General features: G+C 41.5%; 2 protein-coding genes across 4 annotated transcripts in view; both read left to right on the forward strand.

The window, feature by feature from the left end:
- Positions 1 to 14,119, forward strand: part of GPT2 (glutamic--pyruvic transaminase 2) — a 73,891-nt gene extending 59,772 nt beyond the window's left edge. Inside the window, exons 8-11 of the mRNA XM_033942503.1 lie at positions 2,755 to 2,929; positions 5,597 to 5,752; positions 6,317 to 6,429; positions 10,327 to 14,119. Of these exons, the coding sequence (XP_033798394.1) occupies positions 2,755 to 2,929; positions 5,597 to 5,752; positions 6,317 to 6,429; positions 10,327 to 10,417 (535 nt within the window). The 3' untranslated portion in view covers positions 10,418 to 14,119. The remainder of the gene's footprint in view (positions 1 to 2,754; positions 2,930 to 5,596; positions 5,753 to 6,316; positions 6,430 to 10,326) is intronic.
- A 7,524-nt stretch (positions 14,120 to 21,643) lies between these two features.
- Positions 21,644 to 27,033, forward strand: part of LOC117360023 (borealin-2-like) — a 73,679-nt gene continuing 68,289 nt past the window's right edge. The window contains exon 1 of one of the 3 annotated variants that reach the window (XM_033943575.1): positions 21,644 to 22,093. In XM_033943575.1, coding sequence (XP_033799466.1) covers positions 21,955 to 22,093 — 139 coding nt within the window. In that variant the 5' untranslated portion in view covers positions 21,644 to 21,954. The remainder of the gene's footprint in view (positions 22,094 to 27,033) is intronic. The other 2 variants (XM_033943572.1, XM_033943574.1) reach the window with 2 other exon arrangements.

The raw sequence follows: 27,033 nt of genomic DNA on the forward strand, positions 1-27,033 counted from the left end.
TCTCACTTCCCAGCATATACAGTTCCTTCCGATTATTAATCCCCCAAAATCAGTACTCTGCATTTCTTTGCATTGAATTTTAGTTGCCAGAGATATTAGACCATTCCTTTAACTTTTGCAGAATGTGCTTTCAAAGACATCAGCAACTGTTTACCACATCCTGTGTATGCTAACAAAATCGCCATGCAAATCCCTGGACTGGTTAACATAAAAAGATGATCTGAGAGCCTGAAGTCATTGGTCACCTCAAGATACTGGAGAAAAACTCTCCGCACATCCAGCAACATCAACACTTTTTGTCCTTTTTCTTCAAACCTGTTGAATGGAACGTGGGTAACTGGACCTCCTGGTTGATGTGAAAGTCTGAAACCACCTTCAGCAAAAGGGACAGAGCCATAGGGAGATCCCAGTTTATGTAACTTTGAGGAATGGCTCTCTACATGAGAGTGCCTGTTAACTCCGAAACTCTTCATGCAGAGGCAATAGCCACCAAAAAGACTGTCTTAACCATCAGATCTATCAGTGATGCCTCCTGCAAAAGCTCATATGGAGCCTTACTAAGCCCCTGCAACACAATGTTAAGGTTCCAGCCTTTTCCACTTGAGCTTGATTGTAGCTACAAAAGACAGTATATCAAGTCCCATCCTCTTTCCCTTTCCTTACAGAATAGACTCCAAAGAGGCGCATTCTCGGTGTGTTCAGTGATCCCCATCCTGGTGAGACCTGACATACCTCCGAGGCCTCCTAAAGCAGCAGCAGCAACAACGCTTTGAATGGGCTGCTTTGCGACCTGCCTCCCTAGGGCTTCCATCTGTCACGTCACCGATGACATCATCAGTGACACGGCAGGGGGAAGGCTGCAAAGCAGCCCATTCAGAGTGCTGCCGCCGCCACTGTTTTAGGAGGCCTCTGAGGTATGTCAGGTCTCACCAGGGTGGGGGGGTCACTGAATCGGCGAGTCCTGGCACTCGAAGTTAGACGCTGGAAAGATCTGCACTAAGCACCAATTCTACATAGGTCACTCACAAAGTGACCTTTATAGAATAGTGCTTAGAGAAGATTCCCATGCCCAGTTTTGAGCAGAAGGATTTATGCTGCTGAAACTTGGTGAAAATACTCGCACCCAACTGAAGGCTGTTGGGCACACAAATCCAACTGTTCTATAACATTGCGCCTAATTTCTAGGAACGCCACCCAACCCACTCATGCCTCTCCCATGGTCACATCCCCTTTTCAATTGCATGCTATGAAATTTAGGCATGAATGTTAGAGCAACTATGGCAGATGCTTGCATAAATCTAAATTGGTGCCAATTAACTCCAGTAATTGATTGATAGCACCTAATTGACTAAGTAGTTTGTGAGTACATCTGGGATTGACATACAAACTTGGGCAGCCAACTTTGGGCAATCGACATACAATTTTGGAGGGAAGGTTAGCATCTCCTTTTTAGGAGGTGGTAAAGTCCTGTGCTAACTGCATATTAGTTAGTTACCATGCAGTAAGTTCACCATGTTAATTATTGCACACTCACCACGCCCATTCTTTGCCCATGTCCACTAGTTCCACCCCTAGCATAAAATTCCCTTAACAGTCACATAACTTAGTACATGGTAATCGTAAAAATAGCACAGTAGTATTTATTGTGTTTGTGTCTCGGCTGTTACTGTATACTGAACCATCTGATAACACACTTTAGTAAAGGGCCATTTACTGTGGTCTCCTTCCTCTGTCAAGAAGTTATTTATTTCCTCAGTTTTTTAGCCCATCCTCTCAAAAGAGCCCAGAACAGGTTACAGGTTAACACATACACAATATGAATTAGCAGTAGGGTAGTACTCTTACTACCCTACTGTGCTCTTACATAGAGCTTTGGCATCCATTCAGGTATCAATTTAAATTTCAGGATACAAATTTGTAGATATCTGTAAAAAGATAAGTTTTCACAGCTTTCCAGAAACACAACATCTCATCCAATTATCTAATAAATGAAGAGGTTTGATTCCACAGTTTAGGTATGAAATGAGAATAGGCTCACCAGTGAGCATTTTCTAAATGGAGGGATCGTCCTGAGGACATGTAAAGCTGTTTCTCTTCTTGTGACTGTAATGATCGACCGGGGTCATAGATTGTTAGTTTCTGTAAAATATAATCTGGAGTCATATTATGAAAGACTTCAAAAGGCCAAAATCAGGGCCTTAAAAATGCAGCATTTCCTGATAAGCAACCAGTGAGCCGAAGCCAGTGCAGGAGAGACAGGGTTGTGAATGTTCAGGATTTTCAGCAGATGAACTGCTGCATTCTGTATACGTTGTAATTGTAGTAGATTTTTGGCTGATAAACCTACAAATAGAGCGTTACAGTAGTTCATATGGGATAAGACAAAAGCATAGAGTAATTGAGCAAAATCTGCTTCAGAAAAAAAAAATTCAAATTTTTCGTAGCTAACGTGGATAGTAAAATGAAGTTGGTACCACCTGAAAAACATGATTTGTGAAAGACAATCCAGAGTCGAGTAATATTCCTAAACTGCGTACCTGTTCTTTAGCTATCAGGGTATTGTTTCCCCAAATAAAAGGACGACGAGAGTAGACGCATTGTCTCTGCATATCCACAGTTCATTTTTGGATGCATTCAATTTTTGTTTTGGTCTGTTTGTTTTAGCCTGGAACAGAATGATGTTAAATATTTGAGTTGATATATGCTTACATGTAAAGCACTCTTCTGCATGGTTTTCTCTCTCTGCTCTCTTAGATGTGGCTATAGAGGGGGATACATGGAAGTGCTAAATTTGCACCCAGAGATACAAGGACAACTAGTGAAGATGCTCTCTGTTCGCCTCTGTCCTCCAGTCTCAGGCCAGGCAGCTGCGGATGTTATGGTGAATCCTCCCACTCCTGAGGAAGAGTCATACGAACAGTTTATTAGGGTCAGTCTTACAAAAGTCATTTCATCTCTCTCATTCCTACTTTCAGTAGAATTTTCCAACATTCTCCAATATGTAAAATAATACAAAGGGACCATAGGTTTGATATACCCCTTTTCTGTGGTACAGCCAAAATGGTTCTTTCCCTCACCTCTGCCACCTCCAATGCATACATCTCTCACAATTACTTCCTCCCCTCTTTGAGCACTGCAGACTAGAGCTCAAGTTTCGGATCTGGTTGTTTGGCCCCCTACCTTCACCTCCTAACCTCCACGTCATCTGCCAGAAGTCAATACTTGGCAGCCAAATTTAATGTATCCCTTCTGAAATAAGCATGCTAATATTTTTGGTGGTTATAGGGCAGCTAATGCATGTTGTGAAACAGACAGCACTCCTGGTGGCCACCAGGAAAACAGCATTGGATCTAACAAGAAATATCAGACGTTTAAGCGTAGAAAATATGAGGTTCATAATCAAAACAGAAATACGTCTAAACCCCACTCCCAAATTGGCACTTGGACAACCTAAAAGACAGGTCATCCAAGTGCTGATAATAGAAATGGATTTTTAGACATATCCAGAGACTTTTTAGGCCTCTGAATGCCGCATGTGCCCAGAACTCAAAGGGGCATTTTTGGAGGAGTGGTTAGGGTGGGAGATGGGTGGGATGTGGGCCGACCTAGACTTAGTTGTCCTGCAGGGATATTCGAAAGTTTTTAACAAGATTGCCTAGACCAGGAGTGTCCAACCTTTTGGCTTCCCTGGGCTGTATTGGCTGAAAAAGTTTTTTCTGGGGTCGCGCAAATGCTGCAGCAAGATAGAGGAGGGAGCCGGCAAGACGGTAAACACCCTGGGGCAGCAGAGGAAAACACTGCATCGCTTTTGACTGGGGCTGCACAAAATACTTCACGGGGCCGCATGCGGCCCTCGGGCTGCAGGTTGGACACCCCTGGCCTAGACGGAACTTATACGTTGTGACTTAGGCGATCTAAAAACAGGTATAAGTGTCCAGAAGGTATCCAAAGTAACCAGATAACCACTGCAGGGACAAAGTACAGATCCCACACACACTCCCCCAGTCATCACAGCCCTCCTCCTCCCCGGCATAAAATTCAGAAAGTACATACCTGCCTCCAGAACATCAGCACCTGGCAAAGGAAAGCCTAATAGAGCTGCACAGAGGTGGCTTAAGTAGTCTGGGGGGGTGGGCTAGTGAACCATAGAGATGAGGGCTATGGCCTATAAGCCATTCTAACCACTGCATTCATGGTGAAAAATGTTGCCCCCCCAAACTACTGTACTGCCATATAGGTACCACCTGCAGCCATAAGGGCTTTTGGGGTTGTAGACAGGTGGATATAGTGAGTTTTGGGGGGGCTCACCATGACCCGCAAGGGACTTGTGAGATGTTTATGTAGCACCCTTTTTGTGAAGTTCACAGCAGTGCTCTGTAAGGTCTGTAGCCATGTCTACTCTGTAGCCATGTCTGGGTGGCCAGTCCATCACTTTGCTGATCCTCCCACGTCCAAAAGGTCTTGTTCTGGGCATTTGAGACTTGGACGATTTTTTGGATGAGAATGGAGTATTAAGATAGATGACTTGGCGGCCAATGGCTGGACGTATAAGTAGACTATTTTCAAAAAAATATATTTTAGACGTATTTTTTGAGAATGGACTTTAGACACTGCTGACTTTGGGTGACTAGACCCATAACGGACTTGGACCTTTTTTTTTATTATGCCCCTCTATTTGTATATGCATATGTAGATATATCTCCAGGGGTCAGTGTTTTGCTGACTGCTGATAGGTTTATTCCCAGATATTTGATGTTGTGCCATATCTGGGCACTGACATTGAATATCTAGACATACAGTCAAATAAAGCCTAGTCATTTAAGTAAGATAACTGCATAAAGAAAGGACTGTGTTTTATGTAGTCGTAGGTATTTCTGGCCATTTAACATGCTTTTAATATTGTCAAAACATTATGCAGTGTTATACCTTGAAACTGCATCCTTGGCTCATGGCTTTTGATTAACTATTTCCATCTCTCTTGATTTACTCCCACCCCTCTTTACAAAGTCGTGTTGGCTTTTTTTATTACTGGCCATGGTGGTATGAGCATCGAAGTTGATACCACTGCAGCTGCGATAAAAAAGCCTAATGTGGCTTTGTAAAATGGGGGAGGTTAATTTGAAGACATCTATATGACTATACATTTTTTTTAATTTGATTTATTACTGCTCTGTGAAAAATTGTAAACCACTTTGATAAACCACAAAATCACAGTATCAAATAAATCTACTGCTATAGAATAAGAATTAATGCTTGGGGGAAGGGGGGAGTGGGAAATAACATCAGCCTAGAAACCTTTTACATATGGCTGTTGCATTTTAAATGGTCAATCTCCACACTCTGCCGCTGTAACATGGATACTTCAGCAGCAGAGGCAGGAAAGCAAATTGGTTATGGAACATGATTCTAAAACACACCAAAATCTGGGCGTTTGCCTCAGGTAGTGTATTTCCCAGTCAAAATCCAAAATGATAAAAATAAAATACAATTTGTTAGCAGAGCATAGCAGCATAGGTGTGCATCAGTCTCCACTTACCCTTTAGCTAATGTCACACTGACATCCAAAGTCTTTTTTCTCTGCTTCTTACTTCACTAGGAAAAGAACATTGTTCTGAGCAACCTTGCCAAAAAAGCCAAACTGACAGAAGAGTTATTTAACCAGGTGCCAGGCATTCAGTGTAACCCTCTTCAAGGAGCAATGTATGCCTTTCCCAGGATCTTACTACCTCCCAGAGCCATTGAAGCTGCAAAGGTTGGTGTTTTTTGAATATTTTTTTGTTATTGCTATTTAATCCTGCTGGCACCAGTTTGGTGTTTGCTTGAAAGTAAAAGTTTTGCTTTTAACAGGGATTCACCCAGTGTAAGGGGAAATAAATGGTATAGTGATGTAACTTTGGGGGGTCAAAGATGCTAAGGAAAAGCTGTGAAAGACAATTACGCTGTCTCCCCTGTCTGCAGTGTTAGCCGGGAGCCTATTGGACTGATCGAGACTTTGTCTTGAGCCAGTGTAATGTTTTAAACTGATTAAAAATTCAGTGCTTTGAGTCTGAAATGCCCTTACATTTAATCCCATAATTTTCTTGTCTTTTGTGGGTTACAGCTGATTGACAGGACTTCATACTGGAGAAAAGACTTTACATAGACATAAACTTATGTGCCATTCTTGTCTTCATTGCTTTCTCCAGGATAATAGAGAAGGAAGGGTATAGAGGTGTCAGTGAAACTGGAAATAAAAGGGAGATATGAAGGAAAAAAATGTTGCAGTGCATTATGTTTGGGGCGCAATATATGTGTGTGCAATCTCTTGTTTCTACAGGATCACAGTATGGCTGCAGACATGTTTTACTGCATGAGGCTTCTAGAAGAAACTGGAATCTGTGTTGTTCCTGGCAGTGGATTTGGTCAGAGGGAAGGAACTTACCATTTCAGGTACAGCTGGGATACTTTTAAGTTTATTTGAAAAAAAAGCATCTTTCTTAAATGTGCTTAATCATTCTCATAGAATACTTTCAGGCGAGTCACCTGTAAAATTCATATTGGAGATTCTTGTACAATCCCTCTTTATTCCGGGGCCAGTGGGTTATGCATCCCTTGCCGCCAGGCACTGTAGGAAGCCTCAGATGATTGAAGTCTTAACTCTTCCCTCTGATAGCATAACCTGGAGCATGCTCTTTGGACACCAGTCTTGTATTCCTACAAGACAGCCTGTAGGAGCTTATTTTTTCTGCTTGTGTTTCTTTTGGTAGTTTTCAGTATTTTCTTTCATGGTTTTGACTTTACCTCCAGGTACTGGGCTCGATGGAGGCCACCCTGGAGGTAGTTCTCTGGGAGAGGGCATATATGCGCCCCCTCCAGGATCCCCTGCTTTCCAGGTGGTCCCCGCAGTATCATTTCCTCTAGCTGCAGTTTCCCAAGACAAGAGAAGCAAGAAACCAGCTTGCACTGGTGGCTTCAGGGGGACTACTTATCAAAGGGCATGCCCCTCTGAATCTCCTCATGGTGACATGATCGATGCCAGCCTGTTTGGCTGGGAGGCCCGTTACTATGGTCATCCAGTGCCAATGGACCCTGCCACAGAGAAAGTGGTCCATAAATCATCTGGAACTTTGAGCCATTCAATTAGCATTGAGGGTGTTGGAGAAGCACCTGGAAGGAAAGGCAGTCAGAATGTTCTCAAATAATGCCGCCACAGGGGCTTATGTGAATAGACAGGGAGGCACCAGAAGTGGTCCATTAATTGTGAAGGCTTAGCTGTTGTTTAGGTAAGCAGAAGATCATCTTTAGGCGCTCTATAAAGCCCACATAGCAGGAGTGGAAAACGTACAGGTTGATTTTCTCAGTCAGCAGACACTAGATCTATGGGTGTGGTCACTGTCCCAAAGAGCATTCAACCTCATTATCCAGTGTTGAGGAAGACCAACGATGGACTTGATGGCTTCAGTCAAGAATACAAAGGTGAAATCACTTCTACAACTGAAGAGACGAATTGGGAAGTGCAGGGCTGGACATGTTGGTCCAGCCTTGGCTGGAAAAGAGACTCCTATACATGTTTCCACCTTGGTCTATGGTGGGCTGCAGAATCGTGAATCTGCAGAATCATGAATCACCCAGGACTTGTGATCCTGGTAGCTCCAGTTGGATCTTGCCAGCCTTGGTATGTAGATCTAATGCATCTCCGAGACAGATGCATTAAGCTACTGGTGCACACACAGCTCCTCAGTCAGGGACCAATTCTGATGGAGAACCTGGAGCACTTTGGTCTTACGGCATGACTCTTGAGTGCATGGCCTTAACCCATAAGGGTTATTCGGAGGTAGTCATTTTAATTCTCTGAGCTAAAAAGCCATCAACATTTGCGGCTTACGCTAAGGCCTGGAAGGTTTTTCAACTCTGGTGTGCCAAAGATCAGGTAGAACCTTTCGGAGGTGACAATTCCTGTGATCCTAGCATTTCTACAGGCCGGTGGTATCTCTCAAAATTCAAGTGGCAGGCCTTGCGTACTTCCGAACTCATGGGGAAAGCTATCGCTGGCATCTCATCCGGATGTGACCCAGTTTTTGAAAGGGGCCCTCAGATTCCAGCCTCTATTACGCCAGCCTTTTCAGTCCTGGAATCTTAATATCATCTTGAAGGGCCTTTCTAAGCCTTCGTATGAGCCTCTCCAAGAGGCGTCCCTTTTGGATCTCATGGTGAAGATGGTATTTCTGGTGGCAATATTCTCACGAGAAGGATCTCTGAATTGCAGGCTCTTTCCTGCAGAGTTCCTTTCCTCAGGATCATAGAGGCAGGAGTTTCACTGCATACAGTATCTTTCTTCCTGCCGAAGGTTGTGTCTGCCTTCCACCTCAACCAAGAAGTAAGTTTGTGCCCGTCTTTCAGGGTTCAACTAAGCAAGATGAGATATTGCAGAGACTGGATGTGCGACGAGTTTTATTCCATTACCTGGAAAGGACCAATGATTCTCAGCATTCTGACCATCTTTTTGTTCTAATCAGTCAGTCCAGAAGAGGCAGACCAGCATCCAAGGCTTCTGTCACCAGATGGATTTGCATGGAAATTTTATCAACGTACATTGGCTGTTGCAAACAGCCACCTGTTTCTCTCAAAAGCTCATTCGACTAGAAGCGTAGCATCCTCATGGGTGGAGTAATAGAAACATGCCCCTCCTAATGCGATCTGCTTTTCAAAACCTGTCCAGACATGCCCTCTAAAAAGAGGACATGTCTAGGTAAATCCGGACGTCTGGTAACCCTAACCCAGAGCAGCCTTTATAGAATAATGCTGGGCACCATTCACTGAATCTGGTCCTTTGTGTATTTTTATGATTTGTAATTATTTTTCAATGGGCTTCAGTTAGGTGGGAGCCCTATACAGCCTGGAAACCCCAATCTAGAGAAGGTAGTGAGACCTTACCTGCAGGCTTGTAAGCTCATTTTTAAAGAGAAACTCCCCTTGGAGTTTCTTTTAACATGAAGGTAGCACACATGCTATAGGTACGATGTACTTGTATGGAAGCAGATGCAAAATGTGCACTAGGAAATGCATAAAGTGAGGGGAAAAGAAAATCACCATGCACAATTCAACACCATCTTTGGTAACCCTTTGAGTTTCAAGTTCATTCAAAGGGATTATTTACCAAGAGTTAACATGCACCATTACCTTTAGGAACCATGTTTTTCCCACAAGCCCTGTGCAGATAGCACATTCTAACCATTAGCAAGTGATCCCCCAGAGTGCTTCTGCACCTTTATTTAAGGCTTTACATAATGGGGTCAATGGTTTAAAGTGCGCTAAGCATGCATTCGACAGTGGGATCTGCACATCCATATTCATTATAGAATACTAGTGAGAACTGGCATATGGGCACGCCCTCTTATACCAGGTCTATTGTAAGCATACATGAGTGTACCTTAAAGCACTTTGGCATGTAAATTGACTGTTTTATAAGGTGAATGGAATTATGGGTGACACCCCTTTGCATTTGTGCGCTAAGAGTATAGAATATTAATTAAGGCCTAACTAGTATTTATGTGCTAATATGTAATGTTCACACCTGTAAGAGCTAGTGTTCTATAATCTGAATGTGCAAATGACATGTACATTTAGGTGCTCATGTTATAGAATGATGGAGGGTTCAGGTTATTTAAGTACACTTTCTCGTGTATACACCCTGGCATGGCAAATTAGGTCATCTCAGAAGGGTTTGCTGTGTGCTCTGGGGAAGAGGTAAGTTTATTTAGAAGCTCCTGGGAAACATGTCTTTTCTTTATCTGTAATGATTTGCTGGGTGATTAGGGGTTTGAAAAACTTATGTGCTTTCATAAATCTATAAAAATGTTATTTTGTCTGGCTTTTTTTCTTGGTAGATTTAAAAGTTTAAGAGAATTAAGAACTGTTGCTGTTGAGACACAGAAGTGTAAGAACAGCATAAAATAAAAGTAAAAATACTTTCTGTGACCTGATCCCACCCAATTTTGCTCACAATAAAAAAAGAGGGTGGGGGTGAAGGGAATAATCAAAGCAGATATTTATGCATGAGGAGCAGCCTAATGGTTAGAGCAGGGAGCTAAGAGCCAGGGAAGTTGGGGTTCAAATCCCAATGCAGCTCCTTGTGCTCTGGGCATGTCGCTTAACCCTCCGTTATCTCAGTTGCAAAATTAGAATAAAATCCCTTCAGTGACAGGGAAATACATACAGTGCCCAAATATAACTCATCTTGAAGTACTACTAAAAAGTATGAGCTAAATCCAGAAAGTTCTACAATCTCAAAACTTGTAGGTGTTCATCTTTTAATTTTGTTTTTTTGTTTGCTTGTTTCGTATATAGGATGACCATTCTTCCCCCGGCAGAGAAACTTAAGATGCTCTTGGAGAAAGTGAATGCCTTTCACATGAGGTTTCTTGAAGAGTATGCTTGAACAAGAAGATCATTTGCAACCTAAATGCTGTGACACACATGTGCTGAGAACTGGATGCTCACTGAGGGAGCTGAATACACGGGAAAAACAACCCTAGGACTGTGCTGTTGGTGGGCTAAAGACAAAAATTGAAATGGTTCTTCCTGGATCATCGTGCTTAAAATATTATATCAAAAAGTATTTTAGCTTATTCTGATTTTTCTTTTACAACTGCAAAACGATTTTATGTCTTGAAATGGGAAAGGGCATGTCTTATCAGTTCTGCTCTGTAAGACACAAATGTTTTAGAGACAGTTTTTCCATGGACCCTAGAGGTCTAAAATTACTGTAGCACCTTTTACTTTTTAGCATTTTAAATTTAGTGGTATTTTGGTCTGTTTTAGAAACTGCAAACGTACATCAAGGAAAATTGTGCCTGGCTTTTCAGGTAGTAGGGGCAGAAGTTTCTGGAACTTTGAGTACAGTTCTCTCTGATTCATAATTATTATTCAGCTGTTGCTCTGTGGTATGTCTCAGCAGTTTCTCCAACTTAAAAACATTTTGCTGTAGAAAGAGCTCTGGAATTCTTTAAGATTAATAGGGTGACAGAGAAACTATAACTGCAGATGTTTCTTGTCAGGTCTTGTCTTTTAGACAGCTTCGTTCACTGTAGTATATATGTCAGTTAAATAATTTCTTTGACTAAGCAGTTTCCTCAAGTGTCTTTGGGTTTCCAGCTCAGAATATGCAGTTGCAATTGCCTGTTTCCATCCCCTCTCAACTCAAGCAGTAGTGAAGGTAGGCTTGCAGTATGGCTCGTTCTAGAACCATGCACTCATAGGACCCAAATCTGATCACTAGAGGTCACCATTGTGCAATGACAGGCACTCCAAGGACTCAGAATACTTCCCCTGCAGCTTCCTGCACTGGTCTGGAGAGCTGAAGATGAGCTTGGGAGTCCTGTGTGCAATGTGGCTGAACTACTGGGTTGACCCAGCTAAACAGTTAGGGGCCAAGGTTCAAAGAGGCTTATATATTTAGTATCAGCTGCTAAATGTGCAAGTTTGCTATCCATGGATTTTCAGCAGTACTATACAGATAGCACCATCAAAAGTCAGTTTAAATGCTGCCAGGACAAAGCAAGGGCTTTTCATCTAACTGTACAAATAGTGCTGTCAGTCAGGCAAAACGTCCCAGCACTGTATAGTGCCAGGACAGAGAGAAGGTATTTCACCTACTTGTATGGATAGCAGCAGCTTTCTCTATAAGAGAAGGCACCCTATGGCAGGGTTAATATTTTTTATTGAAACATAAATCAGACTTGACCTGACCACATTTCAGTAAAAGCCTGCATCAGGGATGTGCATCTAAAATTAATAAATAATCATTGAGATAGCCATGCAGGTGGGATTTTCATTCATCGACCAAACCCTGCATGGTTATCTCAATGATTATTTATTGATTGAAGCAGGATTTCTTGTAGGAATGCCCCACAAAGGAAACACACACACGCAATCTTAGAATCGGGAGGAGGCGCTAGTCAGAGCTAGCTACAAGTCCCTATTTATTATGCTTCTAAGCTAATGATACATAGTAACTCCCTCGTTTACACATCTCATGATTGGTGGGTACAAAAAAATTTATACAATTGCACGTAGAACCTGCATAAAGTTTGTTTGTTATCTACATTGAAGAGGTTCAGTTCCATTTCAATCCTATAGTAGTTGTGCATTTAATAATGATGACAAATTATTTTTTTTTTTCCAGATAGGAGCTGCTTATGATCTATTGAAGTCTGGTATCTTTCTGTTCACTTTATAAATGGAATAAAAGGCACACACTGAAATCTATACTAGCATAAATTACAGTTTCCCGCGCGCTATACCCGTGTGCGCATTTTACACGGGTGCGCGGTATATGAGTGAAAATACGGTAGACGGTATAGAAACTTTAAAAATAAATAAACAAACTACAATGATCTGGTGCAGCTATGGGCTACTAGAGTTCAGGAATAACCCGAACTCCCTCTTTGCATTGCTCCAGAAGAATTCCAAGCTTGTGTTTTATAACCCTCCGCTGCTCTAGCAATTCCTCTGGAGCAATGTAAAAAGGGCGTCCCGGTTATTCATGAACCTCTAATAGCCCTTCGCTGCACCAAATCGTAATTATTTACTTTGCCCAGTAAGGTGTACGTACAGAAAAGGTATTGTGGAGTCAAGTGGACATGCTCCTTCAGCCAGCATCCCCAGCTCAGTAAGGAAGTAATCCACAGGTAGAGGGAAAACAGCATCCCTTTTTCATATCTAGCATCCATTTCCATAGTGAATTACATAGCAGGAAAATGCACTTACCCCATCATTAAAGAATCAAAAATGTTGGGGCACTGCTGTGCAGTGTATTAGTAGGAACTCATGCTAGCACCTGACCCCCTTAAATATCTAGAGTAGGATTACAATCTGAAGACAGATGACAGGTCAACAGAGCTTTATGGTGGCAAACCTTTATTTGTAATAACTATGCCCCTCTTTTACTAAGCCACAGTACAGGTTTCTACCATGGCCCGGAGCACTAAATGCTCCAACGCTCGCAGGAATTTTATGAGCATCGGAGCATTTAGCGCTCCAGGTTGCGATAGAGACCTCTATCGCAGCTTAGTAAAAGGGGGTATATTAGGCAATATATCACACTTTTTAAATCAATAATGGCAACTGATTTGGAAATGGCTGAATGCAGTAAAAACCTGATACAGTAAGGATTTTTAAAGTAAGTGGTTTAAGGTCACTGTAAAATAGGGTAGACGTATTTTTTTAATTTGTTACCTAGAACTTAAATAAACTGTTAAGTAAACTGAGGAGGCAGGAATTGTGGCTTCATTTTCAAGCCACCATTTAATTGGTTTTATAGTTTTACAATAGTCATATTCTTTCAGTGGGATAAGGTATTGTTGCATAGTAAGTTCAGGATTTGGTTATCTTGTATTTTGTTTAAGGGTTTGTTTTAAATAATTATGATACATTTACCCCCTCTTCTACAAAACTGCGCTAGCAGTCGCGCTGAATGAACCGCGCTGCTCCCGACACTCATAGAGTTCCTACGAGCGTCGGGAGCAGCGCAGGTCATTCAGCGCTGCTCTCTGCGCTAAGAACTGCTAGCGCAGTTTCGTAGAAGAGAGGGGTTATATTTTTAGAAATGCTAAGCAGGCGTTCTTCGGGATTTGTGTGATCAGTCTTGTTGAGAACATTCCTGTGTTTTCCTATCTGATTTTTAAAGGGACCTGCTCTATCGTCAGTTCTTCCATTTACATGCGGCTGCTTTGCAGAGGATGAATTGGGCTGTGCTCTCCAGAGCATAAAAGCAACAGCCACTGCAACAAGGCTACAGTATAAAAGTCAGGCTGGCTCCCTTGTACTTTAGGACTGAGTAGCAGGGAAGACGCTGGCTATGTAACTTTTTATCGTTAGTGCTTGCGCACAAATAGAAAGTAGGCAGAGTTTTGGGAATTAAAAACAAACACACTTTAAGTGTGGGTGTATATAGAACTTTCATATATGTGTGTGTATATATTTGTATCGATCTGAAATGCTGATCTAAAAATGCAAATGTATATAGATATAGATAGCTATAGATAAATCTACACACATACATATATTTGATCTTGTTTGCCCACAAACTCTAAGGGCTCCTTTTACAAAATCGCGTTAGCGGCTTTATCGCACGCAACTTTTTAGCACGCGCTAACCCCTGCGCTAGCCAAAAAACTACCGCCTGCTCAAGAGGAGGCGGTAGCGGCTAGCGCGGCCGGCAAATTAGTGCGTGCTATTACGTGCATTAAACCGCTAACGCGGCTTCGTAAAAGAAGCCCTAAGTCATGGACAAGACATTGAAACATGGTATTTTAAACTTTCATTTTTATGTATTATGGAATTTTTCTGTTTTCTCAGGAAATAAACATTTGAAGAGATTTAAAAACTGGAACTTGCTTAGCTACTTGCAGGGTTGCCACCCAAACAGGCCAAATTGGTCTTGGTTTTTGCTCCTTGCCTGCAAAGAGTTGTATTTATCGTTTTAAATAGGGTCTTTAGATATAATTACTTGTTTTTCTGTAATCCAAGCTTAAAAAATTACTACTACTACTACTGTTTATCATTTATATAGTGCTGAAAGACATGTGCAGCGCTGTACATATTGACATTTAACAGACTATCCCTGCTCAGAAGAGCTTACAATCTAAAATGAGTTACATATTCTGGTATAGTAAGTATTTTCCTCCCCAGGAGGCTTACAATGTAAAGTTTGTACACCTGTTTTGCTAAGAGGGTGGAATGACTTGTCCAAGATCACCAGGAAGCACTCTAATCTTTAGACTAGTACCAGGTCCTTGCTCTTAAGCCCAGTTTCCCGAGTGGGCATTAATAGTCACTACACTGCCAAAATAAACACTGAATGGGCAATCTTGTCACATATTTTAATATAATAAGGCAGCCAACTTGCAAACAACAATTGTATGAAATGCCTTTTCTTGAATTATACTGTATATTAAAAAAAAAAAAAAAAACAACTCACACATCTATTTACCCACAACCATGCTTTCCAGCTCAGATGAATTCCAAACAGGAATTAGGTTTTCAGACTAACACTCTTATTCTTTTCTGGGTTTTTTTTTTCTTTCCTAAGCGGTGGAAAGATTAGGTATGTGGTATCTAACATGGTACATTTGCAGACGTGTTAAATTCAACATTCTTATTTAGGAAACTATTTTTAATATTCACGTCAGATTTCTGAGGTTTTATGTCAACTTCAGTTTGCTATAATATCTAAATATTTTTGTAATTTTTCAATGGGAACAGTATCTGTAATGGAACACAATAAGTGTTTTATATTTGCTTGAGCTAGCACTAACCTGACTTGTTTACAACTGGTATCCTTGAAAACCTAATACACTTAGGCTGAGTTTAAGACCTTTGTTTTCTCTGTTCGGTGAAATCCAGAGGCATTCAAACCATTATGCAGAATGGAACACTTTGTTTGGATAAAACTGCATATCTTCTTAGCCAGTTGAAATAGAAAAAAATGAGTAAAGGCCGCATTAAGGCAACAAAGATAAAATCCACCATAGTGGGGCAGCACGATATAAGAAAATGGTTAATAATACAGTAGATTATTAAAATTAAATATGCAAATTTTGGCTTTCAAATTATTTGCACATGTTTAAATTTAGTTTGAATTGCTTTATATTAGTATTTTTGTTCTTCATATTTAATTCCCGCCATGGTTTTATACTGTATTCCCATTTACTTACAAAAGGTAATACTGTAACAGATTCCCTAGGTTTGGAGGGTAAGCAGGTGTTTAATTTTAGCCTATGAGTCTCTTATTAAATACTTGGGGTAGACCAGCAGAAAGCGTAGCTAGATTGAAGCTGCAAACTTTTGCATCTGCTTTGGAGCCAGTGTAAATGGTAGTATATAATGAACCTACTCTGCCCCAGAAACACTCTTGCAGCATAAAAGTACATACCCATGCCACCCTATGGACTTTTACGTGAGTACCACTGGAAGAAATTTTATAAAAGACTTCATACACACAACAAATACTTTTATAGAATTATCTCCCATAGGGACCCTTTTACCACACTGCAGTAGAGAGGTAGAAAGTGATTGTAACACTGAAGGCTCCTTTTACTAAACCGTGGAAAAGCTACTTACCGTGGACTGGCGAGGTAAATGCTCCGATGCTCATTCTATTCCTATGAACACTGGAGCATTTACTTTGCCGGCCCGCAGTAAGAAGCTCTTCCGTGGTTTAGTAAAACCTAGCGTATTTTCTCTGTTAATGGCCATATGCTAATTTTCTGATTCGTGCATGAACCCCTACAGCAGTGTATTGCAAACTGTGTGCCGTGGCGAGATGCCGGGGAGGAGAAGAGGCGCTGGCTGCCTGCTTACAGGACGTGCCTCTCGTGGTGAGAGTCAGCCGGCGCCTCTTCTCTTCCAGCACCTCTTTACTGGCGGCTCTGGAATCCAGCTGGAGGGCCTTCACGTATCACATTGATGTCTGCGCATTTCCAGATGTCCTCAAGCCGCGGCCCCCAGTTTAGTGTGCCACAGCTTCGGAAAGTTTGAGACACTGCCCTACCTCTACTTATTTTGTAGGCAGTGAGAGCTCATGTGTTAATCAGTGCACAGCAGTGTAGCTATGCTAATCAATTAGTGTAGAGCATACCTACTCCCTGCCCCCCCCCCCCAGACCTGTGCTCAGTGCTGAAAAATAAATTTGTTGGGTTTTTTTTGAACATATGTGATGTGCACAATCCAAAAATCACCATAGGATGCCTGAGCGTATCTCACAGTAAGCCCTTTTATGCTATGGTAAGTGCATGTTAGTGCTTATCACAGCTTTGTAAAAAAGACCTCATAGTGTGCATCCAAATCTCCAGATACCTGTCTATTTCACTGGCTTAGGAACTTTCTAGACTTGTTGAATAAATGTTTCAAATATATAACTGAACTCTCAGATGCCTGCTCTGGTGAATCATCAAAGATTTCTATCCAGAAATGTAGGAGAAGGTATCATTCATTGAGTTCGTTGCAAATAATAAGAGTGCAAAAAACATGTGTTAAACAAAACTTTAAAAGAATGAATAAAGATTGGAAACATCGCACTTATCTCGTCAGTTTTTGTGGTTATTTTCAAGTGCCGATGTGAAAAACCTTACGGGGACCCGTTTCACCATTTGTGGCTTCCTCAGGGGTCAAAATGGTGCAGCTTGACTCTGTTAAAGAGACAAAAAAAATGGCACTGGTTTTTTTGTTTGTCTCTAAATTCATGACAGGTCCCCGTAAGGTTTTTCACATTGGCACTTGAAAATAACCACAAAAACTGACGAGATAAGTGCGATGTTTCCAATCTTTATTCATTCTTTTAAAGTTTTGTTTAACACATGTTTTTTGCACTCTTATTATTTGCAACGAACTCAATGAATGATACCTTCTCCTACATTTCTGGATAGAAATCTTTGATAATTCACCAGAGCAGGCATCTGAGAGTTCAGTTATATATTTGAAACATTTATTCAACAAGTTTTGTAACGTGTGGTCTTTGCAACTAGTAACTTGTTTCCATTTATTTGTGATTAGGAACTTTCTAGAACAGAAGCCTAAATGAACATGTGTTTTGAGTGCACTATTGAAATTCAGGAAAATTAAGATTTTGCTTCTTGCAGAGCACTAAAAGGAGAAAAAGAAACTAGAATAAAGGCCAAATACATGGTTTTTAATAAATGAGGAACCTCTTAAAAGGCAAGGAACTGACCTGTCATGAATTTAGTTTTTTCTTCAGATGTTGCTACATTTAACAGGATTCTCCTATATGAGGTTTACATGTTTTGAAAGACACTACAAACTCTATAGCATAACAGAGTGATATTTCAGGGGGAAAGTCTGTTGTCAATGCTCAGTATAATTTATTTTAAATCAAGTATGGTGACTTTCTATTCTATAGTGCCTTTTGTGTTTGTGCAACAAGAAAGAATTATGATTTTTTTTTCTGGCTTTTATTTAAGAAGCTATTTCTAATGCTCCAACTGCTGTTTCTAAATGAGTTATGAGTTTCACCAGGTGTTTGATATACTGGTGGAAAGTTATCAAAATGTTAATGTGTTTTTCTGTTTGTTCAGTCTGGGGACTCAATAATAAAGGCCATACTTCCTTTCTAAAGCATGCAATGTAATGTTTTATTTCATTAGACTACACAAACTTGAGGCAAAGATCTGCCACAGACTGTATACAAAACCAAAAAGTTTGATTACAAGGTACTTGTGAGCAAGAAATGCTGCCAGCTTGAAATAAGATATTCTGATTTGCTGACTGGCAGTTATTCTGTTTGTATTTCCCCTGCAGTTACTACCACTGATGCAGCTTGTGGGCGAAACATGGCCATGTCTGGTGTTTGATAGTAATAAATTGGCTTTCTTCATTTTGGACTGATCTACTTTTTGGTTTTGTGTTGGCTTTTTTTTTTTTTTTTTTTGTACTATCTTTATTAAGAAAACAAATCAAGCAGAACATGAAGAACAAGCCTGGATATAGAATATATAACCATGGTCAGAAATGTTCACGCGCCTTCTATATCAGATTTTTAAAATATATTTTAGTAGCCTAATCATTAGTGCAGCAGCCTGAGGACCAGAGGTCCAATTCCTACTGCAGGTCCTTCTGACTCTGGGCAAGTCACTTAATCCTCCATTGCTCCTGGTACAAAATAAGTACCAATATATAATGTATAAACTGCTTTGATTTTAAGGGCAAAGGTAGTACCTAAACACCCATGCCCTTTTAAACTAAGATTCAATCCATAAACAAATCAGTTTACCAAAAAAAAATAAAAATACACACTGCTACAGTGTTAGCCAACTAAAACAAACTCTGAAACACAAAACTAGCTGACTGTTTCAAGCTTCTCCAAAGTTCAAAATATCCCCAAAGTATTTTCAAGACAGGCTGCCATACCCAATCAAATTTGGCTCTTCGTTGTAACAATAGCTCTGAACAGTGTGACTTAGGTGATCTAAAAACAGGTCTAAGCACCCAGAAGGTACCCAAAGTGACCAGATAATCACTGCAGACACAAAGTACAGACCCCCACACACTCCCCCAGTGATCACTGACCCTTCCCACACCACCATAAAAATTTGAATAAAAACTTACCTGCCTCCAGAACATCAGCACCTGGCATAGGAAAGCCTAGCACAGCTGCACAGAGGTGGCTTACGTAGTCTGGGGGGTGGGCTAGTGAACCATAGAGGAGGTCCCAGGTCCATAAGCCACTCTAACCACTGCATTCATAATGGAAAATGTGAGTCCACTAAAACCCTACTCTACTGCCATATAGGTGTCACCTGCAGCCATAAGGACTATTGGGGTTGTAGACAGGTGAGTATAGTGGGGGCTCACAATGACCTGCAAAGGAGTTGTGGTGAGATGTTTTATGTGGCACCCTTTTTGTGAAGTTCACAGCAGTGCCCTCTAAATGCTTCATTATGTTGCCATTTCTGGGTGGCCAATCCATCATTTTGCTGCCCCTCCCACATCCAAAAGGTCTTGTTCTAGGCGTTTGGGACTTGGATGATTTTGTATAAAGATAGACCTGGCGGTCTGGATGATCAAACGGTTGGACATACAGAAAGACGATTCTCGGGGAAAAAATATATTTTGGACATATTTTTTGAGAATGGACTTTGGGTGACTAGCGCCCTAGCCCCAAAATGGACTTAGACGTTTCTTTTGATTATGCCCCTCCACACATTTTCCTTAAGCAAATTCAGAGGGCAACACTTTATATTGAGAAAGCTTAAACCTTTAACTGCTTGGTTAAGGCTGTTTTAACTATTTTTGTGTGTTTCAATTTATGGGGTAATGGATGAGTTAGAAACTTTGTTTTAGTGAATGACTTGATAACTTTATACGGTGCAAATGGTTGTTACATGTATTTGCTTGTAGCCAACTTTGGTTTAAACATTTTTTTAATTAAATGAAATCCACATGAGAAGTACTCAATGCAGAGAGAAGGGATACAGTTGAAAATGATAACATAAGGATATGATCCAGCTGTAACATCTGCCTGGACTTGCTTTATTGTGGGCTGTCAGTGGCCACCTCTGTCTGGTGGGAATGAGAGGTGGATCCAACCCTTCTGGTAGGGACTAGCATCTGGATCTGCATGGACATAGTCCCTGTATGCTCAGAAACGAAACAAGTGGTGATGGCAAGTGACAGGGAGGGAGGGAGTTAACAGCTTGGACCTACACAGCATAATACAGACAGGCATAGGACAAACTGCAGAAGAAAATGATAATTGAAAAAACTAACACCCCTCCTTTTAGGAAGCCGTGGTGGTATTAGCTTTGACGCACATAGGAATTCTATGAGTGTTGGAGCTAATACTGCTGCGGCCAGTGCTAAAAAAGACTAACATGGCTTTCTAAAAGGGGGGGGGGAGGTAAAATAAAAGAATATATTTGTGGCTATTTTTTTGGTCTGCCATCCGGGTACTAATCTCAGCAGACCATATTTTAGGGGTTCTTTTACTTAACTGCAGAGGCAGCTGGTAGCTCAGCTGGGTGGGGGTGGGGGAGGGCTAAGTTCATAATTATCTGATACCTTATATCAAAGGATAACAGTCAATCAAAATAACAAAAAGTTAGGTGAAAGTATGTACTGTACATGCAAAATTGCCTTCAAAGTGCCACGCTGCATATAACATCAATGCCTTACAGCAAAGCCTTTAAACACAACATCATTTAGTCAAAAACATGATTACTCTGTGAATTTTCAGTCATATCCATCTAATCAAAAATGTCTCTTCCAGAATTTTTCAGCTTTCAATAAAATTCAGTTCAAACAAATGTATCTTATGGAATTTCCTCTTTGAAATGCTAAACCAGTTCATAAGAATAGCCTTACTGGGTCAGTCTATCTAGCTTAGTATCCTGTCCTCATAGAGGCCAATCCAAGTCACAAGTACCTGGCAAAATCCCAGACTGCAGAGATGCCAAAAGTAGCACATCCTACAGAGTGAGGTGTTTTGGTTTTTTTGCAGTACACTATGTATAAAAACATGGTTGCGAGACCCAACCCATACATCAGAACCTGCAAAATTATCTAAAACTATGACTAATGTTAAGACAAGCTAAAATTAAAGTTTTGATGTCACTTCAGTAAGGCCCTCCACTGTAAAACACAGTGCACAAACTTGTGCATAAACACATTCAGAAACTTACCATACATACAATAACAGTACAGTAACTCAAAGAGCAGCAACCTTATGCATGACAGTATTTTCCCTCAGTATCCCTATCACATCTCCATTCAACATGACCACCATGTATCCCTCTTCCTATGCTTCCTCCATACCCAGCATGTTTCCTTATCCCTCCTACACTCTGTACTGCAGTCTCCCTCCAGTATCTCCCTTTCTTCGTTCTCTCCAGCATCTTTGCTCCTCTCTTGCCCTCCTTCAGTCCACTTTCCCTCCCCCTCCCGTCCAGCAGAGGAGTATTTCTCACTCCTGGGCTCAGCAAATTTCTTTTTCTCTCCATCCGCCCTTCTCTGATGTAATTTCCTGTTTCCGCGAAGGAGGGACGGGTCTTAGGGAAGGCAGAGGCTCCCAATCAACCCTATTTTAATGGCTGCGGTGCTGGATAGAGGCACCTGCAGTTGGAGCGACCCTGATATAGTTGGGATGGTAGCCTAACTTGAGAGGCGGATACAGGAGGGGCCGGACCCACCAATCATATGAGAGAAAGAGAGAGGGGTTGGGTTGTAGCACCCAGCGGAAAACCTCCCAAAAGTCAACGCTGGTTAAATGCTCCGACGCGTGCATAAGCATCAGATCCTTTGCGCTTTGTAAAAGGGTGCCTGAGTGACTAAGCACCAGGCTGGGTGGGAGTGAGTACGCTGATTGGCTCTGGCTCTCCGAGTCCCGCCCCTGAAGGCAGGCGTTAAAGGAACCCCGTGGGCGGAAGCGGAAGAGGTGTGGTGGTTCCCGCGAGAGCGGACGTGATGTACCGCGTGGGCAGGAAGAGAGTGGGAAGTCGGGAACAGGATGCGGCTGGAGTCCCGGGTTTCGAGAAGGACGATTTTCTGAAGGCCCAGCGGCGGGAGAAAATGCGCCTCTTCATGCAAGACTTCGTGCAGCAAGGTAGGAAAAAACAATCTCTGCCTCTTTGAAGCGCCTTTCTTCTCTGAAACTTTTTAGGTTTAACTTCGTGTCTTCTAGCCCGCTCTTCTATCCATTAGTGTGTAGGGTGGCGAATTACTCTTCAACCAAACCAGGCAGGCTGCAGAAGCTGTGGCCCAATCGATATTTTAGCTGACGTAATGTTAGTAAGTAGGGAGCCAGGGTAGGGTAGACTTGATTCAAGAGTATGTGACTGTCCTCTTGGCCTTTCTGCCAACTACATGATCCTCTGACATGTGATTGAGGTTGACATGTTTACATAGATCTAGAAAAATCACCTATGAGGACCTCGGCTAAAATTGCATTCTATCAACTGAGGATTTTGAGAGAGGAAAGGGGGTACTGCTATATCTTTAGTACAATTTTAAAGGAAAGGTGTGCAAAACAAGTCTATGCTTATAGATGCTCTTTTGTGTCTTGTGTGTATAAATTGTTTCATTTAACTTGTGTATTTTGTGACATATGCACACAAATTCTAACCTGGCCTATTGTGCATCTGGTTAAGCCTCCTCCCAGGCCATAACGTCAGAAAATGTTTTTTTTCTTGTATGTAAACTTGTATTTTATACTAAATAAATGCCTTTTGAAATATCCCTCATAAGTGACTGAATGATTGAGGTTCAGAGACTCTGTAGAATAGTAGTTTTGTACAGTACTGTGGTCAAGGTAGGAAAGATGTTTTCTGCTATAGGGCTAGATTCACTAAACCCAACGATCAAGTTCCAGCCAATTAGTGACCCCTTTGCGACCCGATTTCCCTCAGACCTGATTCACTAACGTGTGTCCCGATCATCCTCCAATCCGCGCATGCAAATGGAGAGGAATGGCATTCAAATGATGGCAGGCAGCGATTCATTAACTAAAAACCTGCAACACCGACTGGGCTGGCTGATCATAAACAAGTGACTGCTGAGGACCAGTTGCTCAGGTCCTTTCCGACTGCCCTGCCTTCTGCTGCCCTGCTCTCTGCTCCATCTGTTCTCGATCTCCTGTTCTCAGCTCCGATTTGATCTCCTGCTCTCTGCCCTGATCTGTTCTGAAAATGTTTGGCACGCCTGCCAGGAGGATCCTGGCTGCTAGCCAGCTTCCAGAACTCTAAACAAGCTCCTGTCGCTGCTATCATCGTCTCCTTGAGAAAGCCAACCCATGCAGAGAAAAATTACAGCAGCCCTCCCTCTTTTGGAAGCACATGTGCTCCTAAAAACTCTACAGCGTCTCTCTTTCCCGATCTCCTGCTCTCAGCCCTGATTCGCCTGCCCTTCCCCATAGTATAAGCCTGTGGTTTTAACCCGCGGGTTTAAAGCGGATTAAAACCACGGGCTTGTGAAGAAAAAATAAAGCAAAAATTAGTAAAAAAAAAAGTTTCCTGCTCTGCACGGCGGGCCAGCGCATGCGCAGACCATCTATAGATGTTCTACGCATGTGCTGGGATCACTATAGAGCGATCTGGGCAGTCAGTTGGTGGCGTCATTCCGATCGCCATAATTTGCATGAGGGCGATTCGTGAATCAGTCTCCCAGACACGGATCAGATCCAATCTGTGCCCTTAGTGAATCTAGCCCGGGGTGGGCAACTCTGGTCCTTGATGGCCAGAATCCAGTCGGGTTTTCAGGATTTCCCCAATGAATATGCATGAGATCTATTTGCATTAATGTATTACTATTTAAAAAGGCTTACCAAATACCTTCAGTCACTATCCGCACTGGACAGAATGCCAGGAAATCAAAATAGTATACATATTAAGTTTTATTACCTATATACAATATTTCTAGCCATTTTATTACATATATACAATATTTCTAGCCATAATCATTGATTAAGTACAGAGTTTGAATTAATACGTTACCGGTTATTACATCATTATTCTGTCACTTTCCATACGATCAGGAGGCTTACTCACAAAATATCATCACACAGCTTGTCAGTAGTGGAAATGTCCCGTCCCTTACAGGTTTTTTTCTTTCTAGGGGAAGCAGTATTTATCCCCCTATCCTTGTGGATTGAGTTAACTGAATGCTGGGGTGATGTTTACCAATTAGTATGTGTTTGCCTCATGAGCTAATTTCCCATCCCCTTCCTAGTGAAGGATGTTTACTAATTAGTATGTGTTTGCCTCATGAGCTAATTTCCCATCCCTTCCTTGTGGATGTTTACCAATTAGTATGTGTTTGCCTCATGAGCTAATTTCCCATCCCCTTCCTAGTGGAGGATGTGCTAACTGAATGCTTGTGGATTGAGTTAACTGAATGCTTGTGGAATGTTATGTGTTAGCCTGCCTGAGCTGACTGACCTGCTCAATAGGTGCTGAAAAGTCCTTGCTCGTTCTCATAACAGCTATCATGGATCCTAGGCAGTGTCACTCAATATTAATAATACTTTCATAATCATCCGTTTCACAATCGTGTCACATTCGGTCCTTATTGAGTGATACTGCCATAGGATACCATCGTGGTCCGAGTTGGTTTATAGCATAGTCCATAAACCACATAACAATTCCACAAGGACAGAACAAGTACTATTATGGTTAGTATAATTACTAATCTGGTGCTCTATTATGCTTTTGTTCAAATTCCTTATGGACTGATTTATCCTACGGGATCCTAGTATTAACTTTCCCAACTTTAAATCCCAATTTGGAACGGAAAAGTTGTTCTCCCAGAATCCTATATCAGGTGTTCAAACATAAGTTTGATTCTGCCAAAGAAGTGTTGACATATTGTGTAAGCATCCTGCAAAGGGTACTATCATTTTTTGGAATTATTGGCTCATTAGTCACCACACATATTACGCATGGTGCTATTTCAATAATATAGTCCATTCACACACATCATATATTATTGATTGTAATTTACAAATTCGCCCTTGCAATGTGGAGTCACAAAATGTTAAAATTAAATTTAAGTGCCCAGAAAAATTGTTTCTGAGGTTCCCCTAGTATGAGGGGTAACACTACATATTTACACATAAACTTTCCTATGCAGTGAGTATATTAGACACGGTCCTCCATATCTGCTCATTTCTAGTGTGTTCATTGCTTTTAATCTGTAATCGCTGCAAGTTCTCTTGTTGTCACATTTGCAATGATACATCTGGAGTTAGCGCTGCAAGTGAAGTTATCTTGCTTCCGATTCATTGAAGAATGCTTCCATCTCCATGACGTAACGACCCCTTCTTTAATTGTAATACGTCGCCCGGGGGCAGCGCCTCTTACCCCATACCATATTCCAAGGATTCCAAGGCACACGTATATCTGCAAGTTTCAGAAAACATTATTACTCTCTCAAATAACATTTTTCCTGAGGCATTTTTCCACTCCCGGTTTCATTACAAGGAGTGCCTTATCTTTCCCGATTGCAATCACCTCCGCTGGTTCCGGAGGTCCTTTAGGATTGCTAATCCAGATTTTGGCTATGGACAGTTTCCCAATCGTCAAATTGGGGGTTACATTATCCCTCCACTGCCCATATTTGTCATCTGTAGTTAGTTTTTCAAGGGCCTCTTTCAAAAGTCCATTCATCTTCAATTAATCCCGCTGCCTGGGGATAATAGGGCATGTGATATACCCATTCAATATTATTTTCCTTAGCATATTCTTTATCTGCCCTCCCATAAAATGTGATCCATTATCAGTTTGTATTTGTAAGGGCATACCATAATACTGAATAATCATGTCTAAAGTCCTTAGAGTGCTCCATTGTGACGCAGAAGCACAAGGAAATGCTAGTAATAATCTACAGCAGTACACATATATTTACATTTATGACTTTTGGGTAACGGTCATATGAAACCCATTTGCCAAATCTGGGCTGGCAAATCGCCCCGTGCCCCATTACCTTATGTGGTACTTCCCGTTCTTGATATGTTGACACACCGGACATTTTCTGATCACATGTTAGATCAAAGGAATCCCTCGTTCCTGAGCCCACCTGTAAGTAGCTTTTTCTCCAAGATGTCCACTTTTCTGATGTGTCTAAATGGCTGTACCTTCCAACCATTCTTCCACCTTAGGAATTTCATTAGTAGTTGTTACAGAAATGGTAGCTGTGGCATCTGCTTGGGAATTAAACAATCGTTCCATTGAATCAACAGGCATATGTGCATCTACATGAAATACTGACACTATTGTCTCCTGTACAATTTTTTCTATGTCTTGCCACAATTCTTTACCCCACAGTTAACCAATTATGGGACTTCCACCCCATTAACCATGTAGCAAGACCATTAGCAAGTAGCTACCCCATGCTCACCTATTTTAGCTCTTTGAGAAATGTACCATTTCCATTTAATAATACTTTGTTCCTGAGCATATCCTACTCTATTTGACTTTTCAAAAGCAACCTGCTGTTCTTCTCCCCACATAAACTCATATTTTTTATTCTTTGGAGTGGGAAAATCTAATATTTTTCATTTTGCTTTCTCTGTGATTTCCCTAATATCCTCTATTCCACTGAATTCCTAAAAATTTTACCGACGTTGCCGGTCCTTGTATTATCCCAGGACAAGCAGGCAGCATATTCCCACACATGGGTGACGTCACCGACGGAGCCCCGCAGCGGACAGCCTCGAAAGCATCTTGCTTGAAGATCTCGAGCTTTCGATTGCTGCATCGCGCATGCGCGCGTGCCTTCCCGCCCAAACTAGGGGGCGCATCTCCTGAGAGGATCCTCAGTTCAACGTTTTCCGCGGAGCCGAGAAGACTTGTCGACTTGGTTCCCGTAGCGTTGTGCCTTCTCTTCACCGCGGCTGAGTACTCTTTATTGTTTTCGGTCGCTGTGTTCGTAATTCTATTTCTACTTATATTTTATTTAAAAAAAAAAAAAAAAAAAAAGATACATCTTTTGGTTTTTCTTTAGCGTCGGGTTAGAAGATTGAGGCCTAGGCCTCTCTTCTCCGTTCTCGAC

This window comes from Geotrypetes seraphini, chromosome 4 (assembly GCF_902459505.1).
Source record: "Geotrypetes seraphini chromosome 4, aGeoSer1.1, whole genome shotgun sequence".
Classification (NCBI taxonomy): domain Eukaryota; kingdom Metazoa; phylum Chordata; class Amphibia; order Gymnophiona; family Dermophiidae; genus Geotrypetes; species Geotrypetes seraphini.